The following is a 15,327-nucleotide window of genomic DNA, read 5'->3' as shown; positions in this document are numbered from 1 at the left end:
CCCGATTTTATCTTCCCCAGTTCGCACTCACATTAGAAGGCTCTCTCAGTGGATTCTGCGTCCTTTTTCTCCCAATCTCTCAGGTTTTGTAAGGTTTCCAATGGCTTCAGATCTTTTCTGTGTGATGTATGGGCGCGAGTGCAAGTATGGAGCTCCTTACTTCTCGGCCATCTTGCCCTCTCCTCTCAAAGCAATTGCATTTTGAAAACGCTAACCTGTATGGCTTTACAGTGAAATACTAACTGCCACAATGTTTTTCACTTGTTCAGCAAGTATTTACTGTATACCTACCATATGCCAAGCAGTGCAGGACACAGGCTGAGCTGACTTAACGACACTATCAATTTTTTCAAAGTGACTTTTAAGCATCAGAGTAACATCTATGAAAAATTAAATATACAAAAAAATACAAAAAAGCAAGAAAGCTTAACCCAAACCTATTCCTCGGATGGACACGATTACGGACATGTATCCATGCATATATATATATATATATATATATATATAGTTAGAGTAAAGCAAGTGGAGGGAAGGAGGGATGGAAGAAAATAATGTCTGTTCAAATCCTCTGCCCGTGTTTAATGATTACTTTTAGAACAGTGTCAGATCTGCAGAAAATGTGAGTAGGAGTTCCCACGCACCTCACCCAGTTTCCCCCATCGATATACCTTTGACCTTCACATTTGTTACAGTTAGTGAAGCAATAATGGTAACACTATCATTAGCTACAGTCCGTCCTTTCTCCAGATTTCCTTCCTTTTTCTCTGCCAGGACTCTGCCTTGCGTTTAGTGGTCACGTCTCCTAAGGCTCCCCTGGCTGTGACAGTTTCTCAGTCTCCTTCTTTCTGAGGACCTTGACAGTTTTGAGGCCTTCTGATCAGGTATTTTGTAGACTGCCCCTCTACGGGAGCTTTTCTCAAGACTAGACTGGGGTTCCGGGTTTGGGGAGGAAGACCATAGGGGTAAAGGGTCACTTCACGACATTCTATCAAGGGTACCAAGTACCAATGTGATTTATCAGTGTTGATGTTGACCTCAAACACCTGGCTGAGGTGGTGGCCGTCAGGTTTTGCCAGGTTATTCTCTTCCTCCCCCTCCCTCCCATACCATTCTCTTCGGGAGGGAAGGACTCAGTGCAGCCCACAGGTAAGCAGGGGGGTCATGCTCCCTGCCTCATGGTGGGGTGGCTACATAAATTATTTGGAATTCTTCTACACAGTAAGAACTCTTGTCTCTACTCATCCCTCTGCCTATTTTTAACTGGGTTATTTGAATTTGTATTATTGCCTTATAAGAGTTCTTTATATATTCCGGATCTTTATTAAGTTTTGATATCACTTTTATTGTAATTTATAAGATACTTTAGAAATTTTTCAACCTTTTCTTTGCTCTGGGAGTTCTGTTCTTAAATAAGATAGGAATTACTTCAGGGGCACCTGGGTGGCTCAGTTGGTTAAGTGTCCAACTTCGGCTCAGATCATGATCTCACAGTTTGAGGGTTTGAGCCCCACCTTGGGCTCTCTGCTGACAGCTCGGAGCCTGGAGCCTGCTCTCCAGATTCTGTCTCCCTCTCTCTCTGCCCCTCCCCAACTCATGCTCTGTCTCTATCTCTGTCTCTCTCAAAAACAAATAAACATAAGGGAAAAAAAGATTGGAATTATTTTTTTTTGCTTCATTCATGTTTTCTACCTCTTCTTTTTTTTAAAAAAAAAAAAAAAAGATTTTTAACTAATCTCTACACCCAGTGTGGGGCTTGAACTCACAACCCCGAGATCAAGAGTAGCGTGCTCCAGGGACTGGGCCAGCCAGGCACCTCTCTGTCTTCTGCGGTCAGTTTTGGTAATTTACACTTTCCCAGTATCTGCCGACACGTTACGATACTGCCACACTGGTGATGGTGACCCGCAGAGACTACAGGGCCACGAGGTGACAGTTAAAGAAGGTGTGGAGCTTGCTGCTCACTAGCGTGCCTGCAATAGGGCAAACCTCAAGTCCTGGTTCTCGTACTTCCTAGTTGCATGACTTTGAGCCACATGACTTAACCTTCCTAAGCTTCGACTTCCTTGTTCACAAAACAGGAAAGACGACATCTACTGTACAGGAAGGCTGAAAATTCACATCGCATAAATGCTTAATCAGCACAGTGCCGGGGTGGTAAGCACTCAGTGTGAACACCTAACACTTTCAGGTTGAGAGGACTTCACGCTTACTTTTCTTCAATGCTGTAAAGGTGTCTGTTTACAAAAAGGGACAGCATTACGAAAAAGTTACAGAAGTGCGATTCTAAGAATCTGTGCATGGCGCACCACTGCAATTAATTCCATTCGCTCTTGCCGTAGCTATAAAATTCAGCACAGCCTACCTACCAAAGACCTGAAATGAGTGAGGTGGTGAGGAAGAAAAAAATTCAGGAAAATGGAAGAGACCTTCCCATCAGGCTCCCCTTCGTGCCATGCACGGAACACCATCTGTCTGGTGGGGGCATCAAGTCTAAAAGAGGTCTGCAAAATGGCACTGAATATTTTCCACGCTAACAGGAAGTTGGGTTGCTAATTCCATTTCCTCCTCTCCATTCGACGTACCTGAGGTTCTCCGCAGATGTCAATACAGCTCGTTCCATTTTCAATACATGCTTTCACTACGGGTTCTCCATAAAATCGATACTGAGGGGAGGGATAAAGGAAACCAGCAGTTAACTCATACTCAGTTAGCTTAAATGAATGAAATGCCACTGTCTTTTGCAAGTAGTCTTGGTTATCAAGACTGAAATATTAAGGGGCACCAGGGTGGCTCAGACGGTTAACTGTCCAACCCGTGATTTCAGCTCAGGTCATGGTCTCATGGTTGGGGAGTCTGAGCCCCACATCAGGCTCTGTGCTCACAATGCGGATTCTCTCTCTCTCCCTTTCTATCCCTCCACTGCACACTCACTCGCCCTCTTTCTCTCTTCCTGCTTGAAATAAAGTTTAAAAATATTAAAATCATAAAAAAGAATCAAATATTAATAAAGTAGCGGAAAGATAAACAGAAAATCACGTGACTGTACTGTGACAGCTCCCAAGGAAGGAGCGATGGAAGCAGGGAAAGAGCACTTACCTCTGACTGGAAACAAAATGGGAAGTTTTCTAGAATAAGTGGTTTATTTGCAAGCATTCTGAAGAACAAGGATTTGGCAGAAAAAAGAAAAATCCAGATAAAGGAAAAAGCATGTGCAAAGGTGTGAGGAAGGACACGTGAGGCACAGGGCAGAGAGGGAGTGACGGGACGGGCTGGGAAGAAACACGATGGCCCGATCCACAAGGACCAGCACCCCGCTAACTAGCCAGAACCCCATCTTTCCTGGGTCACTCGGCCCTCCTGGGGCATCTGAAGTAGGACAGTGGTGTAAGGTTAACAGAGGAGGCGCACCAGTCCGCGTGCTGTCCTGGGAAACAAAGCCCCTGGCTGGTGAGGACGACGAAGGGCTCAGCTCGGGGGGAGGGGGTTTGTGGAGAGGATGCACTAAGCGTGAGATCATTAAAGACGCAGAAACGACTGGGCCTGCTGATGAATCGGACATGGGGAGCAATGGGCATGGGGGTGACTGGTAAATCAGCCAAAATAAAGAAAAACAGGAAGTGGAGAAGGTTTAGGGGGGTAAGTTTAACCTTGGACACAGTACATATTCTGACCTTACATGATTTTGGATCACCCAAATTATAGGCTGCTCAAACTCAAGGAATCAAAGCAAAATTTTTTAAAAATTTTTTTCAATTTCTTTAATGTTTCTTTCTTTTTGAGAAAGAGCGTGAGTGGGAGAGGGCTAGGAAGAGGGAGACAGAGGATCTGAAGCAGGCTCCACACAGTGAGTGCAGGGCCTGACACGGGGCTCAAACTCACAAACCAGGAGATTGTGACCTGTGCCGAAATTAAAGAGTTTGGCCGCCTAACCGACTGAACCACCTGGGTGCCCCCAAAACAAAACTGTTAATGTATAATAACTAATACATCAGAGTTGGTCCCATTTAAAAAGATGCACAGCAAATTTTTCCCTTTTCTCATTCCTAGAAGCAAAAGAATATTGTTTTTTAATTCTAGCCTTTCAGAAACAAGTAAAGGAACACTTAAAGGAAAAGACGGGGCAGATGTAAGGATTGATCTTTTCAAGTAGGTCAAACATGCTATCCTCACTACCTGACTCCCTAAGCATTACCTCCACATCCCCTTCCCCTTCTTAATAGCAAATGATAGGGCGCCTGGGTGCCTCAATCGGTTAAGCGTCCGACTTAGGCTCAGGTCATGATCTTGTGGTCCATGAGTTCAAGCCCCGCGGTGGACTCTGTGCTGACAGCTCAGAGCCTGGAGCCTGCTTCAGATTCTGTGTCTCCCCCTCTCTCTGCCCCTACCCAACTCATGCTCTACTCTTTCTAAACATTAAAAAAAAAAAAAAAAGAGAAGAAGAACAGCAAATGACATTGGAATTACTGGACTGGGATGTCTGTTTCAGTTCTAGTCCCTCCTGTGGCATTAACCATGTAAAATTACTAAAGCACTTAGCTTCTGAGGCAACATGGTACATGGGACAAGTAAGGGCTTTCAAAGCGACCAGATGCAAGTTCACACCTTGAATCCATCACCTCCAAGCTATATGAATTTACTCACAGATCATTTACACAGGCTGCTCGACCGGCATATACTCTAAACATACATAAAATAGGGCGCCTGGGTGGTTCAGTTGGTTAAGCGCCTGATTTCAGCTCAGGTCATGATCTCACTGCTCGTGAGTTCGAGCCCCGCGTCAGGCTCTGTATTGACAGCTCAGAGGCTGGAGCCTGCTTCAGATTCTGTGTCTGTCTCTTTGCCCCTCCCCTGCTCGTGCACTGTCTCTCTCTCTCAAATATAAACATTTAAAAAAATCAAAACAAACATAAAATAGAAATAGAGATTAAAATGAAAGAAATCATGCCCAAGTTGGGGCTTGAACTCATGACCCTGAGATCATGACGTGAGCTGAGATCAAGAGTCAGGTGCTTAACTGACTGAGTCCCCCCGGTGCCCCAAAGCTCTTTTTCATCTTGGGTTAATACTTAAGATCTAAACACATCCTCTTTGAAACTCATTTAAAGACTTTTTGGGGGTTTTCTCTTGTTTATTTTCTCCCAAAGTTTCTTAAGTTGGCCAGGAGTCCACCTGCGTTAAAATCACCTAGATGACTTGTTCAGTATGCTGGTTACCCCATCCTACGCCAGAGGCTCCCCAAGTCAGAGTCTCTGGAGATCGACCCCAGGAACATTCCTTGTGGGTGATTCTTGCGCACACCAGGACTGCCGAATCTCCCTGGAAATCCTACTCTCCTGATGTCAACTACAGCAGGTATCCTGATGACATTCAACCTCTGTCTCCAGAACTGCTAGCAGATGCTTCCGTGTCTTTGGTTTCTGTTAGAAAGTTCAGGACCAACAGGAGCACAGGAGATGGGGCATGATTTGTGCATAAAACTAATTTTACTTTGGCTTCATTTTCCCTCCCCTATTTTGTCTTCACCCTGATTTCCTTGCTTACTTAAAAAGATAGTAACAACTCTGCTATATGATATGTATTTCCTATCTTTATTCAAGAATACTCTGGGGAAGCAGGGCGCCAGCGTGGCTTAGTCGGTTGAGCATAGAACTCTTGATGTTGGCTCAGGTCATGATCTTATGGATCGTAAGTTCAAGCCCCGAATTGGGCTCTGCACTGGCAGCACGGAGCCTGCCTGGAATTTTTTCTCTCTTCCCCTCTCTCTGCCCCTCCTCTGCTCACACTGTCTCTCTCAAAATAAATAAATAAAACATTAAAAAGAAAAAAAAGAGAATACTGAGCAGACATCTCAGTTTCAACATAACCAAAATCAAATTTATCATCTTTCTTACGAAGTCTGTTTCCCTCCACTACTCCGAAACACAGGTGACTAAGGCCTAGCGATTAGAGTGTCAGCGGTGGCTCAGCCCGCCGGGGCCCTACTCACCATTCCTGTCCTGACCTGGGGCCACTAGGGACCCTGAGGAGACAGAACCGTGCAAACGGCTGACGAGCACGGGTGTCCAGAGCTTTAAGGTCGAGCCTGACTTAAGTCCTGGCTCTGAGCCCACTAGCTGGGCGAACTTGGGCAAGTTACTTCACCTTCTAAGCCTCGATTTCTTCATCAAAAAAGATGAATAGTCACAGCACCCACGTCCCGGGGCTGTAGTTAGGATGAAATAGGACAACACAAACAGCTTAGCAGGAGCACGCGTTAAGTGTCCTTGTCTGTCACGATCGCCCGCATCCTTGAGTGAGAGACCCAGCCGCTGTCTTTGACTCCATCTACCCTGGAAGTTACCAAGCTTCCCCTCTACCCCTCCAAGTCTGAGTTCACACCCTTGCCACCTGTCATCCAGTTCACTGCAGACAGTGACTAGTTTTGCTGCAACCAAACTTACCCCATTGCCAAAGAAAAACCAAACTGTTATTCTAAAATAAAAATCTGAGGACACACGTGCTCCATCACACCCCCACACACAGATCATTCGCTAGTTCTGCAATGCCTCTATTCCTACAGCATAAGGTCCAGACTTCTTGGCATGTCACGGAAAGTGCTCAAGCCTCAGGGCATGGCACAGTCCCTTAATCTTTTTGTTCCAGAAGCTCTAAACTCTGTGTTGTTTCTTTGCTTTTTTTTTTTTTAATTAAAAAAAATTTTTTTTAAATTTTAATTTCTGAGAGAGAGAGACAGTGTGAGCAGGGGAGGGGCAGAGAGAGAGGGAGATACAGAATCTGAAACAGGCTCCAGGGTCTGAGCTAGCTGTCAGCACAGAGCCCGACGTGGGGCTCAAACCCACAAACCGTATGATCATGACATGAGTCGGTCAGACACTTAACCGACTGAGCCACCCAGGCGCGCCCCATGTAGTTTCCTAAACACGCAATTTCTTCACCCTCCCTGCTCGTGGCTGCCAGGCTGGCTCTAGCCTCAGCCTCCCAGCCGTGGGGTCACTGCCCCGGCGCAGCTAGCGAGCTGCAAGCGGTCTGCCGCTCGAGTCCTCTATAAGTACTAGCGAGCTGCAGTAAAGCATTAAGGAGTTTTTTTAAATAATGGCAGCTCCTTCTGGAAAGAGCGTGCCCTCCCCCCTTCTCCATGGCCCCCCATTCCTCACGCTGCACTCCAGCACAACTGAGGAGCAGACCTCTGTGCTAACACCCCTAGATTAGTACGTTTTGGGGGTTTTCTACAAATGGACACGCAGTAGTAACCCTTGATCTCGGAGGAGACAGTTCTCCCTAGGGAAGCCGGTGCGCTATGGGTCGCAACCACAATCCTGCTCTTGGGGCTCCACCGTCTACCCCCGTGACCCCCCAGCAGCCACGCTGACCTCTGGGGCCACAGAACCATCCCCTCAGTTATGGAGGTACCAGTCTGCTCATTCGTGCTAATTTCCATAGGAAGCACGAAGAAATAAATGAAGTTTTATTAGCAGTCAGTACACGAAGTGACTCTGGCCGGTTTCCTGGGTCCCGCGTTGAATGGAAGACATGGAAGGTATCCTGAGGGTAGCGTGGGGGAGCTGCCAAGGAACGGGGGCCACGGGACCCCCTGTTCCTTCATGTTCAGTGTGTTCCAGCCCCACGCCTGTTTACACGTGCCTAAGTGGTTTTACAGCTGTCACTTGGGTTTTAACTAAATAAACCTTCACAAAATGGACACATGGGCTTAAAAAATATCTGCAAAGGAACAAGTTCTGAAACGTGTTGAATTCAAAGTTATGAAACTTGAAAGAAACAGGCAAAGTGAAAATAACAATCCAAGTGGAGCCTAGGAAGGAGAGCGGGTGTTTAGGGGACAAAACCTTGAGACGACCACATGAGCCTTCCAGGTGGAAACATCAAGAAGGTGGCTGTGTCTACAGTCCCGAAGGAACGTAGGCATCGTCAGCATACACACACGGCATTCAAAGCCACGGCTTCCTTTTTTTTTTTTTTAAATGTTTATTTATTTTTGAGAGAGAGAGAGAGAGAGAAAGACAGAGACAAAGCACAAGCAGGGGAGGGGCAGAGAGAAGGGGAGACACAGAATCCGAAACAGGCTCCAGGCTCCAAGCTGTCAGCACAGAGCCCGACACGGAGCTCGAACCCACGAACTGTGAGATCATGACCTGAGCTGAAGTCCAACGGTTAACCAATTGAGCCACCCAGGCGCCCCTAAAGCCATGGCTTTTGAAACCTTCCTGACCACAAGCCATGCTAAGAAATTCACTTCACAAAGCAGCCCCTACACAAATGTATCTAACGGAAACAGAAGTCTCATGAGCCAGGACTTATCCATATTATGTGTCATTCACTGGTTCCCTGTTCTAGGCTACCTGATTTTTTTCTTCTTACTGCTGAGCCTCAACTCACTAACCTGATCTGCACTACACTGTTATAAAATACTGGCTCAATACAGGAAAGTTAGGACACACCAAAGACCTCTCTTAAAAAAAAAAAAAAAAAACACCACAAAACACACGCACAAAACAAAAACTGGGGGCACCGGGGTGGCTCAGTCAGTTAAGCGTCTCGCTCTTGATTTCGGCTCAGGTCATGATCCCAAGGTCATGGGATAGACCTCAATGTTGGAGCCTGCTTGTGACTCTCTCTCTCCCCCTCCACCCCTCCCCTGTCCTTGCCCATGTGTGCTCTCTCTCTCACTCTCTCAAAATAAATAAACTAAAAAAAACCTGACCTAGTCAGAGTTTCCGTTTGGGATGATGAAAAGTTTTGGAGAAAAGACGGTAATGGTTATGCAGCGCTGTCATTGTACTTCATGCCATTCAACTGTACACCTACAAATGGTTACAATGGTACTTTTTGTTATGTATCTTTTATTACAACATTAATTTTTTGAAAGCTGGCTTCGAGAGTGTAAACAGAACAGTTTGCAAGGCTCGAGCTCTGAGGCCTCAGGTGCTTAGAGGAAGATGAAAAGATCCCACAGAGGGGAAGGCGGCAGAGCCGGTCGGCAGACGGAAAATGAGGAAAGGGCCAGAAGCCCAATGCAGAGAGGAGGGAGGACGTGAGGGGTGGGGACAAACGCCTGAAAGTGAGAGCGGAGAGATGTCACTGAAGCAGTGTGGCCTACGGGAGCCTGGCAAGGGTGGCTGGGGGGGGGGAGGGGAGAGCAGGAGCCGAGGAAGCGGACGGAGCAAGGAGAGGGAACTCTTTCAAGTTTTGCTAGCAAGGGGGCCCAGAAAAATGGAGTCGTTGGACAGGTGTCCTTTTTAAAATAAGAGACGTCATCACCTATTTGTGTGTGGACAGAAAGAGTACAGCCAAGGGGGAAAATGGGATAGTGAACATGCGCGGGGCACCTGGGTGGCTCAGTCAGTTAAGCGTCTGACTCTCGGGTTCAGCTCCGGTCATGATCTTGCAGTTTCGTGGGTTCAAGCCCCACATCGGGCTCTGCACTGCTTGTGATTCTCTCTCTCTCCCTCTCTCTGACCCTCCCCTACTCACACTATCTCTGTCTCAAAATAAATAATTAAACTTAAAAAATTAAAAAAGAAACACACAGAAACGCGTGGGACGGTAAACAGAAGGTCCCCAAATCCTGCACCCATGAGGCAGTGGGGGGGGGGGGGTTCCTCGTGACGGTGAAGAAAAGGAAAGGAAATGAAATCATCAGAGTGGGGAAAGAGGGACGGGAGGCTTCAAAGGTGAGGAGAGAAGCTGTAAAACTGCTGTGTCGGGGGAGAGGGCAGTCTGGGGCGATGGGGCACGGATTCTAAGGCACAGAAGCCGCCCATGAGGTGTGTGACCACATACTTAAAGTAGGACTGTCATCAAGGGTGTCTTCAGACACTCGGAGGTACTGGCTTACCGGATAACACGGGTTCCTGTTCAGGTCGAGCAAGCGGGGCTGGCGTAACCGGGTTTGGATTTTTCCAGAATTCTGGGCAGGGCAGGGCAAGAAGGCTGCCCAAGGGCATGTCTAAGAGAGTGACGGGAGCCACAGAGCACAGAATCCAACCTAGCCGGGAGTGAGATTCATCTAAACAAACAACTTAACTACAGTTTAACTGATAGTCAGAAAACCTTCCTGCTTTCACTGAAAACATTATCATGAGCCTTCTAGATGCTTAGTTTTCAAAGGTTTTGCCAACTGTGATGGCTTCTTTAGGTCCGTAAATGTCCCCAACATCCCCCTGCTGCACAGGCCAAGGGTGTCCCCCTCACGTAGCGAGAGTACCCTCGGATCCCACCCATTTACCACATGCTGTGCTCCGCTTGCTGGGACCCCTCACCCATCGGCCCCCTACCACCTCTTCTTAGGAGCTGCTACTGCTTTCAACCATTCAGACTCTGCCACACTGAAGAAAATTCAAACCCTGACCTTGCCCGTCAGACCCTCTGGCCTAATTGGCGGGTTCCTCTCCAACCTAACTTCCCACCTTGGCCCTGCTTGGGGCCCCACTGCCCTCCCTCACATTCCTCAATCTTGCCAAATGCACACTCACCTCAGGACCTTTGTACCTGCTTTTCCTCTGGAACATTCTTCTCAAATGCTCCCATAGCTTAACCCCCTCACTTCATTCAGGTCTCTACACCAATGTCAGTTATCACGGAGGTCTTCCCTGACCACCCATCTGACTAACAGTTTATCTCCTTACCCTGCCTTATTTTTCTTCACCGCACTTTCATTACCTACTGAGAACCCTACTTTCTGTCTCCCTCACGAAGGATTTGTAGTTTAGTTCTCCATTATGTCCCAGGGACCTTCACTAGTGCAGTTTGTGTGCAATAAATATTTGTTGAATAAATGAATCCTTTTCTAGTCTATTTCTGTACATGTCTTTAACACATATATTGGTACAGTAATAAGGAATATCATTTACAGGTAAATAAAAAACATGGCAGGGGTACACACGCAAACATTTTTTTTTTTACATAAGAAGCAGACCATAAGAGGGGCGTCTGGGTGGCTCAGTGGGTTAAGCCTGATTTCAGCTCAGGTCATGATCACGGTTTGCGGGATCGAGCCTCAAGTCAGGCTCTGTGCTGACAGTGCACAGCCTGCTTGGGATTCTCTCTCTCCCTGCCCCTCCCCTACTTGAGTGCAAGTATCCCTCAAAATAAATAAATAAACTTACCAAAAAAAAAAAAAAGAAGCATACAGTAAGAAAAAAAAAAAGTTGGCAATTACAGCTGTAACCAGTAACCAAAGCTGCACACATTCCTTGGGTTTGGTGTCAGAGGGACTGGCCTGCCTCTCAGGACACTGTAGTCAGGTCCGTTTGCTCCTCACTGGAAGTCAAAACTCCCCCGGATGGAGCAGAGGCCCTGAACCAATTCTTCTGTTCCCTGCCCTTATGTTCCTCCAGAACATAAAATACCAGATTCTGCTAGAAATGAATAGACTGTTTGTTCTGATACAAAAAAGGGCTGATTACTTACTGGTCCGACACAATTGAGGACAACAGATGCCTGTTTAGCCATTTCATCGAGTGAGGCTGGATTAGTGACATCACAAATTATTATTCCAACTTCAGACGACAGCGTCGGTCTTCCTAAAATAAGAAATAAATCGGTTTTTTTAAAAAATATTTTTATTTATTTCTAGGAAAGAGAGAGAGAGACAGCGTGAGCAGGGGAGGGTCAGAGAGAGAGGGAGTCACAGACTGAAACAGGCTCCAGGCTCTGAGCTGGCAGTCAGCACAGAGCCCGACGCGGGGCTCGAACCCACGAACAGCGAGATCATGACCTAAGCGAAAGTCGGACGCTTAACCGACTAAGCCACCCAGGCGCTCCAGAAATAAATCGTTTTAAACAAATCGGATACAGTATTAGACCTTTTTATAGTCATCAGCAATGGTACGTTCAGTAAATACACTGACAAGATAAAAAAAATTTAAACTAGGTGATATAAAAAAGAAAAAGCTAGGAGGAAAACGGAGTTAATACTAAGAATTGCTAGGAAAACACAGCACTGACCTTAAAAAAAAGAACTACCTTAAGCAGAATGTAGATAACCCTGTGTAAACTGACAATTTTACAATTGTTTAGACACTGAGGACATCACTGTCCTGTTTTCCTCTCCGCCAAGAATTCCATTATGAAAAGTTTCTCATCAACAACTAACCAATTACATACGACAAAACATGGGCGTAAAATGGGGTTAAGATCATCGTAAGGAGAACAAAGAGGACTCTGGGGTAGGAAGTACAGTCTAGGCAAGAACGTTAATGACACGGGGCGCCTGGGTGGCTCGGTGGCTAGTGTCCAACTGTGGCTCAGGTCATGATGTCACGGTTCGTGGGATTGTGGGTTCCAGCCCGGTCGGGCTCTGTGCTGACAGCTCAGAGCCTGGAGCTGCTTGGAATTCTGTGTCTCCCTCTCTCTCTGCCCCTCCCCAGGTCACGCTCTGTCCCTCTCTCAAAAATAAATAAACATTTAAAAAAAAATTTAAAAACGCTCGTGATAGGTTTACAAGTAAATAACTAGAATTAACTAGAATCAATAAAGTAATTCAGGCTCTAGAGGGTCAAGGTGTATCCCCCACAGTAATTCAATCCAGGCATTACCAAGGTAGTTAATCAGGCTGCACTTGGACAGTCTTCTTGAGCAGGAAAAAGAAATGGAAGAAAGCATTTTAATGGTGAAGTTATTTCTTTTGGGAAAAGTTTTCAATTAGCAATAATCGCGCCTCGGATAAACCTCATTGGCTACTATACTGCCACTGCGCAAAGCTTGAAGTTATTTCTTTTGGAAAAGTAAAACAAACAAACAAAGAACACCAACAAGCTCTTTGGTCAGGACACGGTAGATGGTTGGGGCAGCAAAAAGAGCTGTAGGAGAGTTGAGCCTCCGGGGAATCTTCTGCACATAATCACAAACAGAACAGTCTACACCTCCCACCACAAGCAGGCTCAGGGTGGAATGAGAAGGACGCTGCGGTGAAGATTAAACACAAGCTGGGGCGCCTGGGTGGCTTAGTCGGTTAAGCGTCCGACTTTCGCTTAGGTCATGATCTCGCGGTTCGTGGGTTCGAGCCCCGCGTCGGGCTCTGTGCTGACTGCCAGCCCAGAGCCTGGAGCCTATTTCAGAGTCTGTGACTCCCTCTCTATCTGATCCTCCCCTGCTCACGCTGTCTCTCTCTCCTAGAAATAAATAAAAATATATAAAAAACAAAAACAAAAACAAAACACAAGCACGCAGTAGACCCGGACCTCTAACAGGCGCTATGGGCCTGCGCGAGGGGAGGCGGGGGTGCAAAATACAACCAAGCCCTAAATTAGGTGCCTCCCCCACCCCCGCGATCGTGAGGGCAGAGTCCGTGTATGTGTGCAGCCTGTCACATCTGTATCCCCAGCCCTTAAAACGGGACCAGGCACAGAAAAGACCACGCACTAAAAATATGTTGTATGAATGCTGTCAACTAAAAACATGTTGAATGAAATACGAACGGGGCGCATGGAGTGTGGGGAGGGCGCAAGAAAGAGTAAGCCTGCTGGACGGTTCTTACAAGCCAAAAAGAAATTAAGACATGAAAGCCGCAACATCGGTACCAAAAATCTGTTAGGGTTTCCCGCCCGCTTCCGAAAAGGCAAGGCGAGGGGGACAGGACGGAGCACCCCGAAGGAAGCAACGCCCCACTTTCCCATCCGACCAGACTCGGGGAGACCGGCAGCCCCGCCGGGGGGCCCTGCTCAGAGGGACGCGGGGCGCGGAGAGGGCGAGCCGGCGTCCCCGTCTACGCGGCCAGGGGGACCCGCCACACCAGAGGAGGAGGAATTCCACGGAGGAGAAGCGTATTTATTTCTGTATTTCGTCGAGGGAGTGGAACAAAGCCGGGCCACCAGCCCCCCGCGTCGCCTCCTGCGGCCGTGCGGCCGGGCCCGGGGGGCCCCAGGGGCGCCCCCCTGCAGGACAAACGCTCGCGGCGGGCGACCCCCACGCCTCGGCCCCGGAACCCGCCCCCCGCCCCTTTACCCAGCTTCAGGGCAGCCCTCTCCAGCACTCGCTTCAGCTTCTCCGCGGAGCGGCCCGCCACCGCCCAGGGCAGGCGGGGGCTCTGGTCCGTGGCCACCTGCTCCCGGGCCACCTCCTCGGCCACGAACTGGCCGGTGAAGCCCGAGGCGCCCAACACCACCAGGTGGTAGGGCCTCTGCTTGGTCGCCATGACGAGCCCGCAGCGAGCCGAGGCCCGGGCCGGGCGGAGTCCACCGCGCCTGCGCCTCAGGCAGCGATCCCAGTACCGGGCGCAGCAACCGCCTCTGAGGTGGACGCCGCCGCCGCCGCCGCCGCCGCCGCCGCCGCCGCAGCCGCCTGCACGCCGCGCTCCCGACGCCCCGCGCGCGGCACCGCCCCTGGGCCACGCCCACGCCCACGCCCACAGACACGCCCCCGCGTCCCAGGCCCTGGTCCCGCCCGCAGCTGCCGCACCTCCTCCGCGCCGCCCCCGGCCTCTAGCCGCGCTGCTTATCTGTGGCGTTGTCTCCCGTCCCGGGGGCTGAGGGCGCCTGCGGCCGCCAGCCATTATTGTTGTTGCACCGGGGCGTTGCGCAAGGCAAGAGATGCTGGAAATTTCCGTTGCCTGGACGGACCGCACACTCCCAAGAGCTGTTTTCCAAGCACGTTGGCCAAGGGGTGTTCGCGATCCAAGGCAGGTGGAGGGTGAACGGGTTCTGGGGCCCCCTCACAGGTAGTGCCCTGTGCCCCATGCCCCTGACTGCACCGCGCCCCTGGGGACCGCCCCCCCCCCCCACGGTCATGACACAGTTGTTACTGCCGCTGGAGGCTCCCTGGGGAAGTAACTCCCGGCGCTAACCTGCCTTTGAGCCTCACAATGCAAAAGAAAGAAGTTTCTGGAGCTGTTACTCGTATATGTCTAGAAACGCTTTAATATAAATAAATGAGGGAGAAGAGACAACTCTCCCAGTACAGATTTACAAATAACTGTGTCGTTACTACCCCCTCCGGCAGAGGAGCTCAGTGACTTGCGTTAACCTTAAAATAATCCCGCCAGCTGTTTCACCAGCAGAAAAGTGGGTTTATTCAGGGGTAGCAGAGGCTTGCAATACTGGATAAGCGAGCCGTGGCAAAACCACATTCAAGTCCCCAGAACAAAGGAAGGGAACCCTTATTTATAAAGAAAAGGAGATTGGGAAGGATTTTATGAAGAAAAAGTCCATTAGAATAAACCGGAGCTCGGAGCGTAGTAGCTTCTCATTGGCTGATCATTGGCTGGGCTTTGCCAGCGGGGGGAGGGGCTGCGGGAGGAACCCTTCCTTCCTCCCTCCGGAATCGCGTCCACCTGCAAGGTCCCTGCGTCCCTGGTGGGTTGGCGAGAGTGCA

General features: G+C 48.8%; 1 protein-coding gene and 1 non-coding gene across 2 annotated transcripts; both read right to left on the bottom strand.

Annotated features, from left to right (window-relative positions):
- Window positions 1-2,549: 2,549 nt before the first annotated feature.
- On the bottom strand, window positions 2,550-14,509 carry LOC120235284 (saccharopine dehydrogenase-like oxidoreductase). The gene is made up of 3 exons (XM_039237509.1): window positions 13,963-14,509; window positions 11,428-11,540; window positions 2,550-2,663 (listed from the first exon to the last, which is right to left on the bottom strand). Exons 1-3 carry the CDS (start codon window positions 14,507-14,509, stop codon window positions 2,550-2,552), a joined length of 774 nt encoding a protein of 257 aa, XP_039093440.1.
- LOC120235286 lies at window positions 12,587-12,721 on the bottom strand. Its single transcript, XR_005529363.1, has one exon. It is a non-coding gene; the product is annotated as a U4 spliceosomal RNA (small nuclear RNA).
- Window positions 14,510-15,327: the final 818 nt, after the last annotated feature.

This window comes from Hyaena hyaena, unplaced genomic scaffold (assembly GCF_003009895.1).
Source record: "Hyaena hyaena isolate Hyena2069 unplaced genomic scaffold, ASM300989v1 scaffold_127, whole genome shotgun sequence".
Lineage (NCBI taxonomy): Eukaryota > Metazoa > Chordata > Mammalia > Carnivora > Hyaenidae > Hyaena > Hyaena hyaena.
Note: the sequence above shows the minus strand (reverse complement) of the source record. Positions and strands in the feature narration are given on the sequence as shown.

What these genes read in the sequence shown, in the direction of transcription:
- LOC120235284 (XM_039237509.1), bottom strand. Translation starts at nt 14,509, where the DNA reads ATGGCTGGCGGCCGCAGGCGCCCTCAGCCCCCGGGACGGGAGACAACG. An exon ending in GAGGGCTGCCCTGAAGCTGG is followed by an intron (nt 11,541 to 13,962) that starts GTAAAGGGGCGG and finishes TTCTTATTTTAG; the next exon opens with GAAGACCGACGCTGTCGTCT. An exon ending in TCCTCAATTGTGTCGGACCA is followed by an intron (nt 2,664 to 11,427) that starts GTAAGTAATCAG and finishes CCCTCCCCTCAG; the next exon opens with TATCGATTTTATGGAGAACC.